Genomic DNA, 21,506 nt, shown 5'->3' on the forward strand with positions numbered 1-21,506 from the left:
ATATATAAAAATACAAAACTAATAAAAGACACCAATTCCGAACACTGTTTCAATCCCTGCAACGGTCAAAAAAAAAAAAAAAAGAGTCCGATATGTAAGAATAATTTCTACAAAAGGAAAGCAATTTAAAGTAATTTTTTTTTTTAAAGCATTCATTAAGTACTTATAAAAAGTGTATAGTGTTTATAAAAAGAATAAAAAAAACAAAGAAAAAATAGTCAGGTATTTACTATATGATATCCATGATGTCAGACCAAAAAAAAATAATCAAAAATAACATAAAAATGTCACAAAAATTAAGTCCCACGTATCGCAAAAATTATTTGAATATCTAAATGAGAAAAATTTGGAGAGCAGTTAAAAATCGCATGTACGGGATAAAAGAAAAAAAAAATGTGCTTGGTCAGGAAGGGAGAAAATGGCCTGAAATGATTAAGGGAAAGAAAATATCTGCAAAATACTTTGATTTCATTAACGAAAGATATATTAAATACATGATACATTCTCTTTTAAAGGGGCAATCGCACAAATTGGAAGAGAAAAAAAAATCTCATCATTACTTTAATCAATGTAAAAAGAAAAACAAAAAAAAGTCACTCTCCACTAGTGTAATTTTTACCTCTTTCAGTACCTTTACTCTCTTTTCTACAATTTTGGTGAGATCCTGATTCCAGTGATGTGTCACTTGCTCAGCTGCGTACTGTCATTGTGATACAATCCCTGTTTTTTCTGCTGCAGATCTAGCAGTGCTATGAATGCGGAGCTGTGTATAGCCCCGCCCGCACCACTGATTGGCAGGGTACAGAAAAAGCTGCCAATCAGTGTTGGACCAGGAGGAACGTGAGACCGAGTCTTATAGCGATAATCTCCTGTTGATAAAACACTGATGTATTGAAACAGCACCTCAAAGATTACTAAATGACACATCACTGGAATCAGGGTCTCTGCCTACATTGTGCTGCTCTGATTACACAGTAAAAACCTGCCAATAGATTCCCTTAAAGGAGAACAAAAATTAAATGAAGCCTTAAGGAATCAGATTTCTTTTTGTATTTTTTTATTTTTCTGAATGTGTAATGCAAACATCCATATTATAAAACAAAGGGGAAGAAAAAAAAACACTAGTGAAAACCCATTTCAGAAAGATTAGATACTACGCTAAAGTTAATCATGACAGAAAACAGATAACTCAAAGACTATAAATATTTAAAATGCAAGGCAGACATTTTTTCCCCGCTCTGAACACATGTAATACGGTAGCAGCAATTAAGCTATTTTCCTGTAAACGGTTTCAGCTTTTCTAGTTTTTTATTTTTTTTCCAGCATTTTTTTTTTTACTTTACTGTTGAAACTGAAATGCATTAATCCTTAAAAGGATTAATGTGAAAGTGATCGTTCTAAAAAAGAATAGCATGTGGATAAACGTAAGTGTTTGGAGAACCCTCCGTCGGCCGGTAGAGACTCTTCTTGACCACTGCACGTAGGCATTACTGGGGGAGATCAATAAATATTACCTTTAGAGAAGACGAGATACAGAAAAGAGCCGCATCATATTCTAAAGTCAGCCCGGGTGAGCCTGAAATTATCTCAATCAAACCGGACCTTTTTTTTTCTCTTCGACCGGCATCCCATCTGCTGGCTTTCTGTTAAAACTGTTCATTTAAGGCAGGAATGTAATTGGATCAATTGATTTGGGTCTAGATTTGGTGACGAAGGATCTCAAAACGACTTCTTTTTTTTTATTGCCTCAATGACATAAAAGCGACTTTGTACTCGCTTTCTCCAGAGTTTAGGTTTACATATATATTAGTTTATAAAAATGAATGAGAATGGTGATAACTAGGACAGAATTTAAAGAGGACCTGTCACCAGAGCAAAAGTGCCCAGTTTTTGTCCTTGTTATTCACACAATTTCGCTGAGTATATCATTTTTTTTATTTTTTAGATCCTCCATTCATTTCCAGAGATAAGGCCCTTCTTTATTTAGTGCTAATATTAAAGAAAAATATGATTTCTCTTAGATACGACATTGGAGTGTGGCCACGAGCTTGGTCAAGAGTTTGGATCAAGAGTTTGGATCAAGAGTTTGGATCAAGAGTTTGGATCAAGAGTTTGGATCAAGAGTTTGGATCAAGAGTTTGGATCAAGAGTTTGGATCAAGAGTTTGGATCAAGAGTTTGGATCAAGAGTTTGGATCAAGAGTTTGGATCAAGAGTTTGGATCAAGAGTTTGGATCAAGAGTTTGGATCAAGAGTTTGGATCAAGAGTTTGGATCAAGAGTTTGGATCAAGAGTTTGGATCAAGAGTTTGGATCAAGAGTTTGGATCAAGAGTTTGGATCAAGAGTTTGGATCAAGAGTTTGGATCAAGAGCTTGGATCAAGAGCTTGGATCAAGAGCTTGGATCAAGAGCTTGGATCAAGAGCTTGGATCAAGAGCTTCGTCAAGAGCTTCATCAAGAGCTTGGTCAAGAGTTTGGTCAAGAGCTTGGTCAAGAATTTATCATTATTTTTCACTGATGACAAAAACAAAATAGTTTCCCCACCTTCTTCTATCAGTCAGTGAAAAAGTGACAAACACACGTATGGCATCTGAGTGTTGTCTGATTTTTCATAGACCCATGGACTTGCATTGCTGATTTTAATCAGACATGTCTCAGTGAGGCTTTGTTAAAAACGGCAATTGACGATGAAGGGTCTTTTTGCTTCTATTGTGCCACCACATTCTGTAGAGCTGTATACATCAGGCCCCCCAATAACAGAAATGAGAGTATAAAATACCAGTATGTAAATTACCACTTCCCCCATTCCAAGTCAAGCTAAGTTTCAGGGGTTTTTTGTGCATGTGAATTAAAGAACTCTAAAAAGAAAAAAAAAATTCTTGTTTGGATATTCAAAAAATGTTTTAATTTTTTTTTTGTTTGGAGATACATGGGGCCTATTTTTTTAATGTTATTTTCTTACTGTCCTTCATTTTTTTGTTCTTAGATTAGTAAGAAAATACAAGAAAAACATGTCTATAACCACAAATATATTTTAAACTCTGTTCCCTATTCTGTGACAATTATTTATATATATTGGATATGGTTTTTTTTTTTAAATTTTCCAATGAGGGTGAGGTTTGTAATAACAATTTGAAATGGCAGTGTTTTTTGTTTTTTTTTTCTTTCTCTTGCTTGTACTTTATTTTCTCTTCATATGACACGTTGTTTTGCCCATGAGGTCATTTCAACATTTTTTTATGCGATTTCCCCTGTAACTGGGGCTGAGATTTAACACCCAGTTACAGGGCAAATTCAATTCATGTTCAGCACTGTGAATGCAGCAATCGGGAAAGCAGAAACAGTAATAAACCTTCCCTGCCTTCTTCTTGGGGAGTCTGGCTGTGTCTGAGAGCTAGCTTTCCTCTCCCAGACAATCTTAGGCAGTTCCTATAATATCCAGTGACATTTTAGAACATCACGGCAGAGCAAAACACGCACCTGCTCAGACGTTTAAGGTGTATGGGCGGTCAGGCAGTAGTTTAACAACCTGATTTCACTGTTTATTAGTCTACTGGATTTCCTGCATGATCCTGAAATAATCAGTCTTGTAAAAATGCAGGACAGAACAAAGGGGTTAATCTCCTGAGGATCAGTTCTATCTTTGACTGGTGGCTGGCTGAAGACTAACTCCTTGATAAAATAAGGCGTGGCTTAAATATATTTGGTCCTCCTGCAGTCAGGACAGAGGGGAGAGGCTCCTGCTGCAGCCAGTTGTCTTACAGACAGACACAGAATGGAGAGGAAGAGGAGAGGGAACATGGCTAAGCCAGAGACACAGGGAAGATTCTTTACATATTGCTCAGTTTTAGTTATATGAGAATAAAAAATAGATAATCTCAAGAAAAAAGGGAACTGAAAGTAGGAATATATATATATATATATATATATATATATATATATATATATATATATATATATATATATATATATATATATATATATATATATATATACATACAGTCATGGCCAAAGGTATTGACACCCCTGCAATTCTGTCAGATAATACTCAGTTTCTTCCTGAAAATGATTGCAAACACAAATTCTTTGGTATTATTATCTTCATTTTATTTGTCTTAAATGAAAAAACACAAAGAATTGTCCTAAAGCCAAATTGGATATAATTCCACACCAAATATAAAAAAGGGGGTGGACAAAAGTATTGGCACCGTTCGAAAAATCATGTGATGCTTCTCTAATTTATGTAATTAACAGCACCTGTAACTTACCTGTGGCACCTAACAGGTGTTGGCAATAACTAAATCACACTTGCAGCCAGTTGACATGGATTAAAGTTGACTCAACCTCTGTCCTGTGTCCTTGTGTGTACCACATTGAGCATGTAGAAAAGAAAAAAGACCAAAGAACTGTCTGAGGACTTGAGAAACCAAATTGTGAGGAAGCATGAGCAATCTCAAGGCTACAAGTCCATCTCCAAAGACCTGAATGTTCCTGTGTCTACCGTGCGCAGTGTCATCAAGAAGTTTAAAGCCCATGGCACTGTGGCTAACCTCCCAAGATGTGGACGGAAAAGAAAAATTGACAAGAGATTTCAACGCAAGATTGTGCGGATGTTGGATAAAGAACCTCGACTAACATCCAAACAAGTTCAAGCTGCCCTGCAGTCCGAGGGTACAACAGTGTCAACCCTTACTATCCGTCGGCGTCTGAATGAAAAGGGACTGTATGGTAGGAGACCCAGGAAGACCCCACTTCTTACCCCGAGACATAAAAAAGCCACGCTGGAGTTTGCCAAAACGTATCTGAAAAAGCCTAAAACGTTTTGGAAGAATGTTCTCTGGTCAGATGAGACAAAAGTAGAGCTTTTGGGGCAAAGGCATCAACATAGAGTTTACAGGAGAAAAAAAGAGGCATTCAAAGAAAAGAACACGGTCCCTACAGTCAAACATGGCGGAAGTTCCCTGATGTTTTGGGGTTGCTTTGCTGCCTCTGGCACTGGACTGCTTGACCGTGTGCATGGCATTATGAAGTCTGAAGACTACCAACAAATTTTGCGGCATAATGTAGGGACCAGTGTGAGAAAGCTGGGTCTCCCTCAGAGGTCATGGGTCTTCCAGCAGGACAATGACCCAAAACACACTTCAAAAAACACTAGAAAATGGTTTGAGAGAAAGCACTGGAGACTTCTAAGGAGGCAAGCAATGAGTCCAGGCCTGAATCCCATAGAACACCTGTGGAGAGATATAAAAATGGCAGTTTGGAGAAGGCACCCTTCAAATATCAGGGACCTGGAGCAGTTTGCCAAAGAAGAATGGTCTAAAATTCCAGCAGAGCATTGTAAGAAACTCATTGATGGTTACCGGAAGAGGTTGGTCGCAGTTATTTTGGCTAAAGGTTATGCAACCAAGTATTAGGCTGAGGGTGCCAATACCTTTGTCTGGCCCATTTTTGGAGTTTTGTGTGAAATGATCAATGTTTTGCTTTTTGCTTCATTCTCTTTTGTGTTTCTTTCATTTAAGACAAATTAAATGAAGATAATAATACCAAAGAATTTGTGTTTGCAATAATTTTCAGGAAGAAACTGAGTATTATCTGACAGAATTGCAGGGGTGTCAATACTTTTGGCCATGACTGTGTATATATATATATATATATATATATATATATATATATATATATATATATATATATATATATATATATATATATATATATATATATATATATATATATATATATACACACACACACACAGTACAGACCAAAAGTTTGGACACACCTTCTCATTTAAAGATTTTTCTGCATTTTCATGACTATGAAAATTGTACATTCACACTGAAGGCATCAAAACTATGAATTAACACATGTGGAATTATATACTTAACAAAAAAGTGTGAAACAACTGAAATTATGTCTTATATTCTAGGTTCTTCAGAGTAGCCACCTTTTGCTTTGATGACTGCTTTGCACACTCTTGGCATTCTCTTGATGAGCTCCAAGAGGTAGTCACCGGGAATGGTTTTCACTTCACAGGTGTGCCCTGTCAGGTTTAATAAGTGGGATTTCTTGCCTTATAAATGGGGTGGGGACCATCAGTTGTGTTGTGCAGAAGTCTGGTGGATACACAGCTGATAGTCCTACTGAATAGACTGTTAGAATTTGTATTATGGCAAGAAAAAAGCAGCTAAGTAAACAAAAACGAGTGGCCATCATTACTTTAAGAAATGAAGGTCAGTCAGAAAAATTGGGAAAACTTTGAAAGTGTCTCCAAGTGCAGTGGCAAAAACCATCAAGCGCTACAAAGAAACTGGCTCACATGAGGATCGCCCAAGGAAAGGAAGACCAAGAGTCACCTCTGCTTCTGAGGATAAGTTTATCCGAGTCACCAGCCTCAGAAATCGCAGGTTAACAGCAGCTCAGATTAGAGACCAGGTCAATGTCACACAGAGTTCTAGCAGCAGACACATCTCTACAACAACTGATAAGAGGAGACTTTGTGCAGCAGGCCTTCATGGTAAAATAGCTGCTAGGACACCACTGCTAAGGACAGGCAACAAGCTGAAGAGACTTGTTTGGGCTAAAGAACACAAGGAATGGACATTAGACCAGTGAAAATCTGTGCTTTGGTCTGATGAGTCCAAATTTGAGATCTTTGGTTCCAACCACCGTGTCTTTGTGCGACGCAGAAAAGGTGAATGGATGGACTCTACATGCCTGGTTCCCACTGTGAAGCATGGAGGAGGAGGTGTGATGGTGCTTTGCTGGTAACACTGTTGGGGATTTATTCAAAATTGAAGGCATACTGAACCAGCATGGCTACCACAGCATCTTGCAGCGGCATGCTATTCCATCCGGTTTGCATTTAGTTGGACCATCATTTATTTTTCAACAGGACAATGACCCCAAACACAACTCCAGGCTGTGTAAGGGCTATTTGACCAAGAAGGAGAGTGATGGGGTGCTACTCCAGATGACCTGGCCTCCACAGTCACCAGACCTGAACCCAATCGAGATGGTTTGGGGTGAGCTGGACCGCAGAGTGAAGGCAAAAGGGCCAACAAGTGCTAAACATCTCTGGGAACTCCTTCAAGATTGTTGGAACACCATTCCCGGTGACTACCTATTGACGCTCATCAAGAAAATGGCAAGAGTGGGCAAAACAGTCATCAAAGCAAAAGGTGGCCACTTTGAAGAACCTAGAATATAAGACATAATTTCAGTTGTTTCACACTTTTTTGTTACGTATATAATTCCACATGTGTTAATTCATTGTTTTGATGCCTTCAGTGTGAATGTACAATTATCATAGTCATGAAAATACAGAAAAATCTTTAAATGAGAAGGTGTGTCCAAACTTTTGGTCTGTACTGTATATATATATATATATATATATATATATATATATATATATATATATATATATATATATATATATATATATATATATATATATATATATATATATATATTTCTTTTTTTTTTTTTTGTTAAGTGACCCTGCAATCTAAAGGGAAAGGTATAGAACTTTTTTTTCTATAATGTGGTCTACATTCCATTATAGAGAAACCTGATGAAAGCGTATACTGTCCATACTGTAGTATATAAAGGGGTGTGCATGGGGGCGGGGGGTGAAGTTAAAAATAAAGCACGCAGCCAAGAGACACAATAGAAATAATGATGGCCTTTCAACCGTCTGGGGACTTCATTAGACTACTAGAAGTTTTCAGCCTCCCAGAGGCACGGTATATAATCCTTTTAAGAAAAGAAGCTTGTTATATGGATTTCATCTGAACTGAAACAACGCATTATGGCAAAGTAACGAAGACAACTATATCAACAGGCGAAAATAAAAATTAGTGCAGGAACACAACAACTTGTCCAATGCAATCTCAGAATGAAAAATAAAAAAAAATGCTTAAAACTGATTAAAAAAAAATACTAGAATATTAGATGTTAGAGAAAAACACCAAATTACTAAAAATAAAGGATCCACTGAAAATAAATGGTGGATTACTAGGGGGTCCCTGCCTTGGCTTTCCTGCCTTTACTTCTAGTCATTCTGCTCTACCGTGTGTATCTGCTAATAGCTGAAACACAGGGTTTACAAATTTGAAGAAAAGAAAATGTCATTCTCTACATTTACTGTACTTTTTTTTTTTAAATCTATGTAAGAAATTAACTTTTAAAGAAAAACTCTGCAAGAAAAGGTATGCCTCTAAGGTCTAATAGACCAGGGTCCAGGAGGTCGGAGCCGCACCTATCGGGCATTTGTGGCATAACCATAGGAAATTCTCAGAATGGAAATGAATTAGATTGGTCAGTCTTATGCCTCTATCACTAGATACCAGGGCCACTATGCTGGGCCGACGGAAAATAAAAGGGACAGAGTGCAAAAAGCAGCACAGGCAGGATCAGTGCTATGCCGCATGCTCACCAGGCTGCTTTTCACTGCTGCAAATTATGCATAATGTGTTTAACTGAATGTGTGTGTATTTATGTGCACTATTAGTATAGGTGTACAATGTGACTGTGGGTGTGTAATGTGACTATAGGTGGGGAATGTGAGTGTAGGTAAGCAGTATGCATACAATGTGTGATGTGCGTATAGGTGGGCAGTGTGCATGTAAGTGAGCGATGTGAGTGCAGGAAGGCAGTGTGCATGTTAGTGAGCGATGTGAGTGCAGGAGGGCAGTATGCATACAATGTGTGATGTGCGTATAGGTGGGCAGTGTGCATGTAAGTGAGCGATGTGAGTGCAGGAGGGCAGTGTGCATGTTAGTGAGCGATGTGAGTGCAGGAGGGCAGTGTGCATGTTAGTGAGAGATATGAGTGCAGGAGGGCAGTGTGCATGTAAGTGAGCGATGTGAGTGCAGGAGGGCAGTGTGCATGTTAGTGAGCGATGTGAGTGCAGGAGGGCAGTGTGCATGTTAGTGAGTGATATGAGTGCAGGTGGGCAGTGTGCAGGTTAGTGAGTGATGTGAGTGCAGGTGGGCAGTGTGCATGTTAGTGAGTGATATGAGTGCAGGTGGGCAGTGTGCAGGTTAGTGAGCAATGTGAGTGCTGGAGGGCAGTGTGCATGTTAGTGAGAGATGTGAGTGCAGGAGGGCAGTGTGCATGTTAGTGAGTGATGTGAGTGCAGGAGGGCAGTGTGCATGTTAGTGAGCGATGTGAGTGCAGGAGGGCAGTGTGCATGTTAGTGAGAGATGTGAGTGCAGGAGGGCAGTGTGCATATTAGTGAGTTATGTGAGTGCAGGAGGGCAGTGTGCATATTAGTGAGTAATGTGAGTGCAGGAGGGCAGTGTGCATGTTAGTGAGCGATGTGAGTGCAGGAGGGCAGTGTGCATGTTAGTGAGAGATGTGAGTGCAGGAGGGCAGTGTGCATATTAGTGAGTTATGTGAGTGCAGGAGGGCAGTGTGCATATTAGTGAGTGATGTGAGTGCAGGAGGGCAGTGTGCATATTAGTGAGTGATGTGAGTGCAGGAGGGCAGTGTGCATATTAGTGAGTGATGTGAGTGCAGGAGGGCAGTGTGCATGTTAGTGAGTGATGTGAGTGCAGTGTGCATGTTAGTGAGTGATGTGAGTGCAGGAGGGCAGTGTGCATATTAGTGAGTGATGTGAGTGCAGGAGGGCAGTGTGCATGTTAGTGAGAGATGTGAGTGCAGGTGGGCAGTGTGCATGTAAGTGAGCGATGTGACTACAGGTGGGCAGTGTGCATGTTAGTGAGAGATGTGAGTGCAGGAGGGCAGTGTGCATGTAAGTGAGCGATGTGAGTACAGGTGGGCAGTGTGCATATTAGTGAGAGATGTGAGTGCAGGAGGGCAGTGTGCATGTTAGTGAGTGATGTGAGTGCAGGTGGGCAGTGTGCATGTAAGTGAGTAATGTGAGTGCAGGAGGGCAGTGTGCATATTAGTGAGAGATGTGAGTGCAGGTGGGCAGTGTGCATGTTAGTGAGTGATGTGAGTGCATGTGGGCAGTGTGCATGTAAGTGAGAGATGTGAGTGCAGGTGGGCAGTGTGCATGTTAGTGAGAGATGTGAGTGCAGGTGGGCAGTGTGCATGTTAGTGAGATGTGAGTGCAGGTGGGCAGTGTGCATGTTAGTGAGTGATGTGAGTGCAGGAGGGCAGTGTGCATATTAGTGAGAGATGTGAGTGCAGGTGGGCAGTGTGCATGTTAGTGAGTGATGTGAGTGCATGTGGGCAGTGTGCATGTAAGTGAGAGATGTGAGTGCAGGTGGGCAGTGTGCATGTTAGTGAGAGATGTGAGTGCAGGTGGGCAGTGTGCATGTTAGTGAGATGTGAGTGCAGGTGGGCAGTGTGCATGTTAGTGAGTGATGTGAGTGCATGTGGGCAGTGTGCATGTAAGTGAGTAATGTGAGTGCAGGAGGGCAGTGTGCATATTAGTGAGCGATGTGAGTGCAGGTGGGCAGTGTGCATGTTAGTGAGCGATGTGAGTGCAGGTGGGCAGTGTGCATGTAAGTGAGAGATGTGAGTGCAGGTGGGCAGTGCATATTAGTGAGAGATGTGAGTGCAGGTGGGCAGTGTGCATGTTAATGAGAGATGTGAGCGCAGGAGGGCAGTGTGCATATTAGTGAGCGATGTGAGTGCAGGTGGGCAGTGTGCATGTTAGTCAGTGATGTGAGTGCAGGTGGGCAGTGTGCATGTAAGTGAGTAATGTGAGTGCAGGAGGGCAGTGTGCATATTAGTGAGAGATGTGAGTGCAGGTGGGCAGTGTGCATGTTAGTGAGCGATGTGAGTACAGGTGGGCAGTGTGCATGTAAGTGAGCGGTGAGTGCAGGTGGGCAGTGTGCATGTAAGTGAGCGATGTGAGTGCAGGTGGGCAGTGTGCATGTAAGTGAGCGATGTGAGTACAGGTGGGCAGTATGCATGTAAGTGAGCGATGTGAGTGCAGGTGGGCAGTGTGCATGTAAGTGAGCGATGTGAGTGCAGGAGGGCAGTGTGCATATTAGTGAGCGATGTGAGTGCAGGTGGGCAGTGTGCATGTTAGTGAGAGATGTGAGTGCAGGTGGGCAGTGTGCATGTAAGTGAGCAATGTGAGTGCAGGTGGGCAGTGTGCATATTAGTGAGTGATGTGAGTGCAGGAGGGCAGTGTGCATATTAGTGAGCGATGTGAGTGCAGGTGGGCAGTGTGCATGTTAGTGAGAGATGTGATTGCAGGTGGGCAGTGTGCATGTAAGTGAGCGATGTGAGTGCAGGTGGGCAGTGTGCATGTACTGTAAGTGAGCGATGTGAGTGCAGGTGGGCAGTGTGCATGTAAGTGAGCGATGTGAGTGCAGGTGGGCAGTGTGCATGTAAGTGAGCGATGTGAGTGCAGGTGGGCAGTGTGCATGTAGGAGACTGATGTAAATGTATGTGGAAGATGTGAATATAGGTGAGCAGTGTGGATGTAGGTAGGGAATGTGAATGTTGATGAATGTAGGTGGATGGTGTGGATATAGGTAGGCAATGTGGATGTAGGTGTTCGATATGCACGTAGGTGTGTGCATGTTATGTACAGTGCACATGTGTGCCCAAGGAGTATAATATGTGTATGAATATATGTATAAGTAAAGTATACATTCATGTTTCATAGAAGTAACATGTATTCATTCCATTGGGAGAGCAGTACTAGGAAAGTGTGCTGTATAGCGGTGTTATGAATGGGCACAGTTTTGTGGTACTATGGATGTAAGTAATAAACGTCAAGGGGAAAGGAACAAGTTTGGCTGCAATCTGTGGGGGGGGGTACATGTGTCTGTGTCAGGTAAGGGTAGGGATGGTGGGGAGCCACATTGAAGGCTTACCCAGACTCCTGTCATCCAGTTATGATTGAAAAAATCACAGCTCAGTATCTCTTATTTAAAAGGCTATCGAAAGAATCATATAGGTTCATAAATAAATTACCGTGTCCACTAAACAATCAAGTGGAAGAATTATTTATGTTGGACAAATATTTGTTCAAAGCAAAAATGTTTTGTTGAGTTGATATAACCGAGGAAACAGTAACATCAGCAATAAACGTAAAAAAAACCGACATTACCTGCTGCAAGATCATCATCCACCAGATCATGCTCTTCCTCCTGAACTTTCACCTCTGACCCTGCAGAGTCAGGACTACCACTGCCGACCTGTACAGATTCTGCCGTCACTCCAGCTGGAAAATAAGCATCCAAAAAAGAATAAACAGTTTGAACACAGAATGACTAAAATTCAAACTAAACATAAAAAATATACAATAAAAAATAAACAGAAAAGTAAAATGAGCTCTAAAGTACAAAATATATAAATCATTAATATGTACCGAAAAAGTAACTAAAAAAGATAAAAAAGAATAAGAAAAATAAAAAAAAGTAAAATAAAAGAATTTAAAAAGTTACAAGTGATCAAAATACAAAAATTCTAAAAGTAAATATTAGCAAGAAAACCATTTTTTTTGTCTTTTAATTACCTAGAAATATCAGAGGTTAGGATCTCAGAGGACGCCTTGCGTCTCAGAGCGCCGGACATTCATAATAAATGTAAGATCAGATGATTAGGTGTTTAGGATAAAACTCTTCCTGTCCCGCAGATGCTGCTCATACATTCTTAATACGTAGAGAGCTGACATGGAAGAGCTGCACGCTGACCACAAAGACATGAATAATGACCTTTGAACAGCGCTCCACAATATGGCAGCTCCATATAAATAAAACATACAACTAATAATATTGCACTTGACCTTCGTTGTGCCGGATAAATAATTCTGTCTGTATGTCGGCTCTGTTGCAAAGAAACAAAAATCAAAAAAAAAAAGGGGAAAAAAATGAGCCCCTTTACAGTATAATCTGCCCCTCTAATCCATTACTGCCCGAAAACGTTGCTCATGCCTTAATAGAGCCATCCCACAATAGCCCCCCAAAACTAACCATGTTTACTGCATCATTTGTTCCATAGCCTAAGTATGTCACCTCACATAACGGAAGCCAGTTCCCTCCTTTAAAGTAGCTCCAGCCTCTTCAACTATCTCCCTTTAAATTTTCAAAGAGTTCCGCCTGGGTGGGCCAGAAATATCCCAAAGCTTGGGTGACCAATAAGGAGAACATGTCTAGCCCCGCCCATGAGGAACAGGCTACCATTTTCAGTGACTGGTAGTCAGAAAAAGACTGACAACAGAAGATGACACAAATGGTCAGGTGGGATAACAGGGCTGGGCATTGCATATAACTGATAGGCTGGTACTTCGCCATTAGTGCCCAGAAACCCTGACCCAAATAGCAACAATAAGCCTCAATCTGAAGTACGTCAAGCAGCCATAAAGGAGTATTCCCAATTGAGATATTTGTTCCATTTCCAAAGAATATTCCATGAAAACTTCTAAGCATAGATCCCACCAGGGATGTAACTATAGTGGGTGCAGGAGCTTGGGGGGGCTTCTTGGTCCATATGTGAAGAACAATACTACTAGAGACCAGTGAATCTTGGGATCCCAGTTATAGGGACCAAAGAACTTCAACTTAGGTCACGGTTCCCACCTCTGGGGGGATGTGTCTATCTTCACAATGGGGGCTCCATGGAAAATTAAAGGGGAGGTGTCTGTCTCCATTCACTTCAATTGGAAAAATAGAAATTTTGCAAAGATAGTTGTTTTTAAGTGCAGGTCCTGGTGTATTTTTGTGGGATAATTTTTGGTTTTTATAGGGGTGAATATACTTGGAATTTCCATAAAGAACAACACGTTTATAGCCAAGTAGAATATTGGCATAGGCATTAAATGCATTTTGAAAAAAAAAAAATGCATTGCCTTCAACACGTAATAAACATTTTTAAGCCCTTTACGAGCGACATGTATTAATCGCACGCCGCGTCGTGCTCCTTCAATCCTCACTCGGCAGGATATGGCTGATGATTATTAATATTACGGTCTCGTACAAATGGCTCGGGTCACATCCTGATCATTTCCAATAAAACAAGGCAGGTTCGTAGAGGGTTTTTGTTTTTTTTCTCCTTTCTTTTCGCCTCTTACAATGGAACAATTTAACATGTGCATAACCGAGACTGATATTGTTGATCTCCGGGGTTTTACAGAGGTCACTTCTTTTTATTTTATTGTAAATTCAATACAAGCTCCTAAGTGATAGCGGAGTAGAAAAAGAATGCGGCCATTAAAGCGGGAGGACGTGGAAGACATTGCTTTCTGGATCCTTGAAAATATTTTATATGGGACGGAAGGAATTTTATTTTTTTCATTTTTTCTATTGTTCTTATCCTAAGTGGAAATCTAATAAACTTAATAATTATTTCAGCGCCACTGATTGACAATCTATATACAAATCTCCGTCATGGTATCACAAGCCAGAGACGAAGGGATCGACACTACCGTTAAAATCAAGAAATAATAAAAGCGAAAAATGTTTTGTGGCGTTTTATTAGATACTTCCATGAAATAAAATTCTACAATCAATGATAAACTAAAACGTCACATAAACAAAAATCATATTTATGACAGCAGATCATCTCAGGAAAAAAATAATTCTAAAACTCTATACACAGCACATATATATATATATATATATATATATATATATATATATATATATATATATATATATATATATATACATATACATATATATATACATATATATATATATACACACACACACAATTTTATATATATATACTTTTGGTCTGTACTGTATGTACACATATATATATATATATATATATATATATATATATATATATATATATATATATGTACATACAGTACAGACCAAAAGTTGGGACACACCTTCTCATACAAAGATTTTTCTGTATTTTCATGACAATGAAAATTGTACATTCACACTGAAGGCATCAAAACTATGAATTAACACATGTGGAATTATATACTTAACAAAAAAGTGTGAAACAACTGAAAGTATGTCATATATTCTAGTCATCTTTTGCTTTGATGACTGCTTTGCACACTCTTGGCATTCTCTTGATGACCTTCAAGAGGCAGTCACCGGGAATGGTTTTCACTTCACAGGTGTGCCCTGTCAGATTTAATAAGTGGGATTTCTTGCCTTATAAATGGGGTTGGGACCATGAGTTGTGTTGTGCAGAAGTCTGGTGGATACACAGCTGATAGTCCTACTGAATAGACTGTTAGAATTTGTATTATGACAAGAAAAAAGCAGCTAAATAAAGAAAAATGAGTGGCCATCATTACTTTAAGAAATGAAGGTCATTCAGTCCGAAAAATTGGGCAAACTTTGAAAGTGTCCCCAAGTACAGTGGCAAAAACCATCAAGCGCAACAAGGAAACTGGCTCACATGAGGACCGCCCCAGGAAAGGAAGACCAAGAGTCACCTCTGCTTCTGAGGATAAGTTTATCTGAGTCACCAGCCTCAGAAATCGCAGGTTAACAGCAGCTCAGATTAGAGACCAGGTCAATGCCACACAGAGTTCTAGCAGCAGACACATCTCTACAACAACTGGTAAGAGGAGACTTTGTGCAGCAGGCCTTCATGGTAAAATAGCTGCTAGGAAACCACTGCTAAGGACAGGCAACAAGCAGAAGAGACTTGTTTGGGCTAAAGAACACAAGGAATGGACATTAGACCAGTGGAAATCTGTGCTTTGGTCTGATGAGTCCAAATTTGAGATCTTTGTTTCCAACCACCTTGTCTTTGTGCGACGCAGAAAAGGTGAACGGATGGACTCTACATGCCTGGTTCCCACCGTGAAGCATGGAGGAGGAGGTGTGATGGTGTGGGGGTGCTTTGCTGGTGACACTGTTGGGGATTTATTCAAAATTGAAGGCATACTGAACCAGCATGGCTACCACAGCATCTTGCAGCGGCATGCTATTCCATCCGGTTTGCGTTTAGTTGGACCATGATTTATTTTTCAACAGGACAATGACCCCAAACACACCTCCAGGCAGTGTAAGGGCTATTTGACCAAGAAGGAGAGTGATGGGGTGCTACGCCAGATAACCTGGCCTCCACAGTCACCAGACCTGAACCCAATCGAGATGGTTTGGGGTGAGCTGGACCGCAGAGTGAAGGCAAAAGGGCCAACAAGTGCTAAGCATCTCTGGGAACTCCTTCAAGATTGTTGGAAGACCATTTCACATGTGGTAATTCATAGGTTTGATGCCTTCAGTGTGAATTTACAATTTTCATAGTCATGAAAATACAGAAAAATCTTTAAAGGAGGTGTGTCCAAACTTTTGGTCTGTACTGTATATACACACACACACATATATATATGTATATATACACACTAAAAAAAAAAAGGAAACACCAGTAATCACAATTTAATTTCTCTTTTATTAACTTTTACCACTGCAAGTGACGTGCAAGAAAAAAAAACAAAGAAAACACAATGTGCATCTATATTTTATGTAATCATTTTAATGGAAAATTAACATATCCTACAGCAGAATCACATTTTTGTTATTTATTTTATTATCGCCTTTGACTATTCTGGGGGGACACTATAAAGAAAACAAAACCCAAAACATTTTAATAAATATAAATGTTAAATATTATTCTTCCCCCACTTGGCGAGGTGACGGCACATTAGGGCTTCTGGCTGTAGCTGGGATATACAGTAAACGGATTTTAGCAGGTGATCGGGGAGGAACATTTCTAGGAAGCGAGCTCTCTGCCGCGGTCGCGGAGCAGTACTGCCTGTGCTTTCCCCGCAATGCCATGACAGACAGACTGACTGCCTCACATTAATTCATTTCACACCACTGCTATCGATCGGGCAGGCTGCTCCCTGGTCTCTCTCCACACATTGCCTGTCTGGCTGCCTGCATCCACATCAGCACATACACACAAAGGCCAGAGCAAGATAACCTTTTACTTGCCGTTAAAGGAGCCACAGATTTTGTGGGGGGTTTTTATGCAACTCCAAAATTGAGAATAATAGGAGAAAATTCTAAGACTGATTCTCTGGCAGACATGTAAATGTTTTGCAATTTTGCTTTTGAGCTTTCTACATTTGGAATTGCTGCAAATACAAGACCCTACATCTGCTTTAATAGACTATTTTGGTTTTCTATGGGCCCCTATGCGGATGCACACGTTGCACTAACGCTATTGTCCACCCACGTAGCAGCGGTTCTACTGAACCAAACTCAAAACACCATGCTATAACCGCCTTTTGAAGTCTAAGGAGAGGGTATGATGACAAAAGTAAGACCGAGAAGTAAAGACACATGCAGGCAGTGTTGTTGTTTTCCAGTACCTGTTTTATCTCATCCCCAGGACTGGATTGACAGCTACACTGCTCAGTACTTCGATATAATGTCCTATGTGCTGCTGCTAATTCTGAACACATGTAACAAAGATAAGAGACCAGAAATCTCTCATCATACTGGAGACATGATAGTACATAGTCTCCACCCACTTGCCAGATTCAACCAAAAACTATACAGATAGAACCTGCAGGGGAGAGAATTGGTGAAAAAATGCAAGATTGTAATCATAGAGGGTCAATATCATTCGAGTTCAAAGCTTTTTAATATTTATGCCACCCTTTAATTTAACATGCTTTACAGCTGCTGCTTGGCATTGAGTGTGGCGGCTTAGTTTATACCACTTGCTGCTATACTGTAGTTTTATCTTTTTAGTATTAATAGAGTTGAAAACCTTCAGCAGACCCGCTGTAAATATACTTCATCTTACCAGTAATCTATTCCTGTCTGCAAAAGATGGGTGACAACCAATTTCCCGCATGATGGCAATCTGCGTAGTTATGTGACAAACTCCACACTCATGAGGTTGGGAAAAAAGCAGAGGAAACACAAAAAGACCAATATTTGTTCTTTATTTTAACCCCTTCATGACCTTGCCGTTTTTTGCAATTCTGACCAGTGTCCCTTTATGAGGTAATAACTCAGGAACGCTTCAACGGATCCTAGCGATTCTGAGATTGTTTTTTCGTGACATATTGGGCTTCATGTTAGTGGTAAATTTAGGTCGATAATTTCTGAGTTTATTTGTGAAAAAAATGGAAATTTGGCAAAAATTTTGAAAATTTCGCAATTTTCACATTTTGAATTTTTATTCTGTTAAACTAGAGAGTTATGTGACACAAAATAGTTAATAAATAACATTTCCCACATGTCTACTTTACATCAGCACAATTTTGGAAACAAATTTTTTTTTGCTAGGAAGTTATAAGGGTTAAAATTTGACCAGTGATTTCTCATTTTTACAACAAAATTTACAAAACCATTTTTTTTTAGGGACCACCTCACATTTGAAGTCAGTTTGAGGGTTCTATATGGCTGAAAATACCCCAAAGTGACACCATTCTAAAAACTGCACCCCTCAAGGTGCTCAAAACCACATTCAAGAAGTTTATTAACCCTTCAGGTGTTTCACAGCAGCAGAAGCAACATGGAAGTAAAAAATGAACATTTAACTTTTTAGTCACAAAAATGATCTTTTAGCGAAATTTTTTTTATTTTCCCAAGGGTAAAAGGAGAAACTGGACCACGAATGTTGTTGTCCAATTTGTTCTGAGTACGCTGATACCTCATATGTGGGGGTAAACCACTGTTTGGGCGCACGGCAGGGCTCGGAAGGGAAGGAGCGCCATTTGACTTTTTCAATGAAAAATTATCTCCATCGCTAGCAGACACCATGTCACGTTTGGAGAGCCCCTGTGTGCCTAAACATTGGAGCTCCCGCACAAGTGACCCCATTTTGGAAACTAGACCTCCGAAGGAACTAATCTAGATGTGTGGTGAGCACTTTGAACCCCCAAGTGCTTCACAGAAGTTTATAACGCAGAGCCATGAAAATAAAAAATAATTTTTCTTTTCTCAAAAATGATTTTTTAGCCCACATTTTTTTATTTTCCCAAGGGTAACAGGAGAAATTGGACCCCAAAAGTTGTTGCCCAGTTTGTCCTGAGTACGCTGATACCCCATATGTGGGGGTAAACCACTGTTTTGGCACACGTCGGGGTTTGGAAGGGAAGTAGTGACGTTTTAAAATGCAGACTTTGATGGAATGCTCTGCGGGCGTCAGGTTGCGTTTGCAGAGCCCCTGATGTGCTTAAACAGTAGGAACTCCCCACAAGTGACTCCATTTTGGAAACTAGACCCCCAAGGGAACTTATCTAGCTGTGTGGTGAGCACTTTGAACCCCCAAGTGCTTCACAGAAGTTTATAACGCAGAGCCGTGAAATTAATAAATGTGTTTCCTTTCCTCAAAAATATTTTTTTAGCCCAGAATGTTTTATTTTTGCAAGGGTAACAGGAGAAATTTGACCCCAAAAAATGTTTTCCAGTTTCTCCTGAGTACGCTGATACCCCATATGTGGGGGTAAACCACTGTTTGGGCACATGCCGGGGCTCGGAAGGGAAGTAGTGACGTTTTGAAATGCAGACTTTGATGGAATGGTCTGCGGGCATCATGTTACGTTTGCAGAGCCCCTGATATGCCTAAACAGTAGAAACACCCCACAAGTGACCCCATTTTGGAAACTAGACCCCCCAAGGAACTTATCTAGATGTGTGGTGAGCACGTTCAACCCCCAAGTGCTTCACAGAAGTTTATAACGCAGAGCCGTGAAAATAAAAAATAATTGTTCTTTCCTCAAAAATTATGTTTTAGCAAGTAATTTTTTATTTTTGCAAGGGTATCAGGAGAAATTGGACCCCAACAGTTGTTGCCCAGTTTGTCCTGAGTATGCTGGTACCCCAAATGTGGGGGTAAACCACTGTTTGGGCGCACGTCCGGGCTTGGAAGGGAGGGAGCACCATTTGACTTTTTGAACGCAAGATTGGCTGGAATCAATGGTGGCGCCATGTTGCGTTTGGAGACCCCTGATGTGCATAAACAGTGGAAACCCCTCAATTCTAACTTCAACACTAACCCCAACACACCCCTAATCCTAATCCCAACTGTAGCCATAACCCTAATCACAACCCTAACCCCAACACACCCCTAACCACAACCCTAACCCCAACACACCCGTAACCCTATCCGTAACCCTAACCACAAGCCTAATCTTAACCCTATTTCTAACCCTAGCCCTAATTCCAACCCTAACTCTAATTCCAACCCTAACTCTAAGGCTATGTGCCCACGTTGCGGATTCGTGTGAGATTTTTCCGCACGATTTTTGAAAAATCTGCAGGTAAAAGGCACTGCGTTTTACCTGCGGATTTACAGCAGATTTCCAGTGTTTTTTTTGTGCGGATTTCACCTGCGGATTCCTATTGAGGAACAGGTGTAAAACGCTGCGGAATCTGCACAAAGAATTGACATGCTGCGTAAAATACAACACAGCGTTTCTGCACGGAATTTTCCACACCATGGGCACAGCGGATTTGGTTTTCCATAGGTGTACATGGTACTGTAAACCTGATGTAAAACTTCTACGAATTCGCAGCGGCCAATCCGCTGTGGATCCGCGGCCAATCCGCTGCGGATCCGCGGCCAATCCGCTGCGGATCCGCAGCCAAATCCGCACTGTGTGTACATGCCATAACCCTAACCCTAACCCTAACCCTACCCCTAGTTCTAACCCTAGTTCTAACCCTAACCCTAGTGGAAAAAGAAAAATAAATATTTTCTTTATTTTATTATTGTCCCTACCTATGGGGGTGATAAAGGGGGGGGTTTATTTATTATTTTTTTTATTTTGATCGCTGTGATAGAACCTACCACAGCGATCAAAATGTACTTGTAACGAATCTGCCAGCCGGCAGATTCGGCGGGCGCACTGAGCATGCGCCCGCCATCTTGGAAGATGGCGGCGCCCAGGGAGAAGACGGACCGACTTCGGGAGGCTCGGTAAGTATGAGGGGGTGGGGGGGGTGGATCGGAGCACAGGGGGGGGGATCGGAGGACGGGGGGAGCGGACAGGAGCACGGGGGAGCGGACAGGAGCACGGGGGAGCGAACAGGGGGACGGAGGGGGGTACCGGACAGAACGGAGGACTGGGGAGGAGATCGGGGGCAGTGGGGGGGGGGGGGCCAGAACATGATTTCCAGCCATGGCAGATGCTATTGCAGCATCGGCCATGGCTGGATTGCAATATTTCACCATTTTCATAGGTGAAATATTGCAAATTGCTCTGATTGGCTGTTGCACTTTCAACAGCCAATCAGAGCGATCGTAGCCACGTGGGGGCAAAGCCACCCCCCCTAGGCTGAAGTACAACTCCCCCTCTCCCTGCAGATCGGGTAAAATAGGAGTTAACCCTTTCACCCGATCTGCAGGGATGCGATCATTCCATGACGCCACATAGGCGTCATGGGTCGGGAAGGGGTTAATTAGGAATATATTATTTAATGCAAATGTGCACCTATAGTAGACAAATCATTGTATAACTGGGTATTGTATTCACAGCAATATTCTAATCTGTATGTAAAACCTAAATCCCTCCTTCATGAAAGTCAATAAAAGGTTTCTACTGGAACATAAAAATATGAAGAAAAAAAAGTAATTAAGAATATATTCCTTAATATCTGTGAATATAATTTGTTAACAGGACAGGTTGTTGGACAGGTG

The 21,506-nt window shown here is 40.9% G+C and overlaps 1 protein-coding gene across 6 annotated transcripts in view; it reads right to left on the minus strand.

Annotated features, from left to right (window-relative positions):
- Positions 1–21,506, minus strand: part of WDR7 (WD repeat domain 7) — a 383,582-nt gene that overhangs the window by 215,375 nt on the left and 146,701 nt on the right. For all 6 annotated transcript variants that reach the window (XM_077282600.1, XM_077282585.1, XM_077282579.1 and 3 more), the window contains one exon: positions 12,037–12,150. In XM_077282600.1, the coding sequence (XP_077138715.1) occupies positions 12,037–12,150 (114 nt within the window). The remainder of the gene's footprint in view (positions 1–12,036; positions 12,151–21,506) is intronic.

Source organism: Ranitomeya variabilis, chromosome 1 (genome assembly GCF_051348905.1).
Source record: "Ranitomeya variabilis isolate aRanVar5 chromosome 1, aRanVar5.hap1, whole genome shotgun sequence".
In the NCBI taxonomy this organism is placed as follows: Eukaryota; Metazoa; Chordata; class Amphibia; order Anura; family Dendrobatidae; genus Ranitomeya; species Ranitomeya variabilis.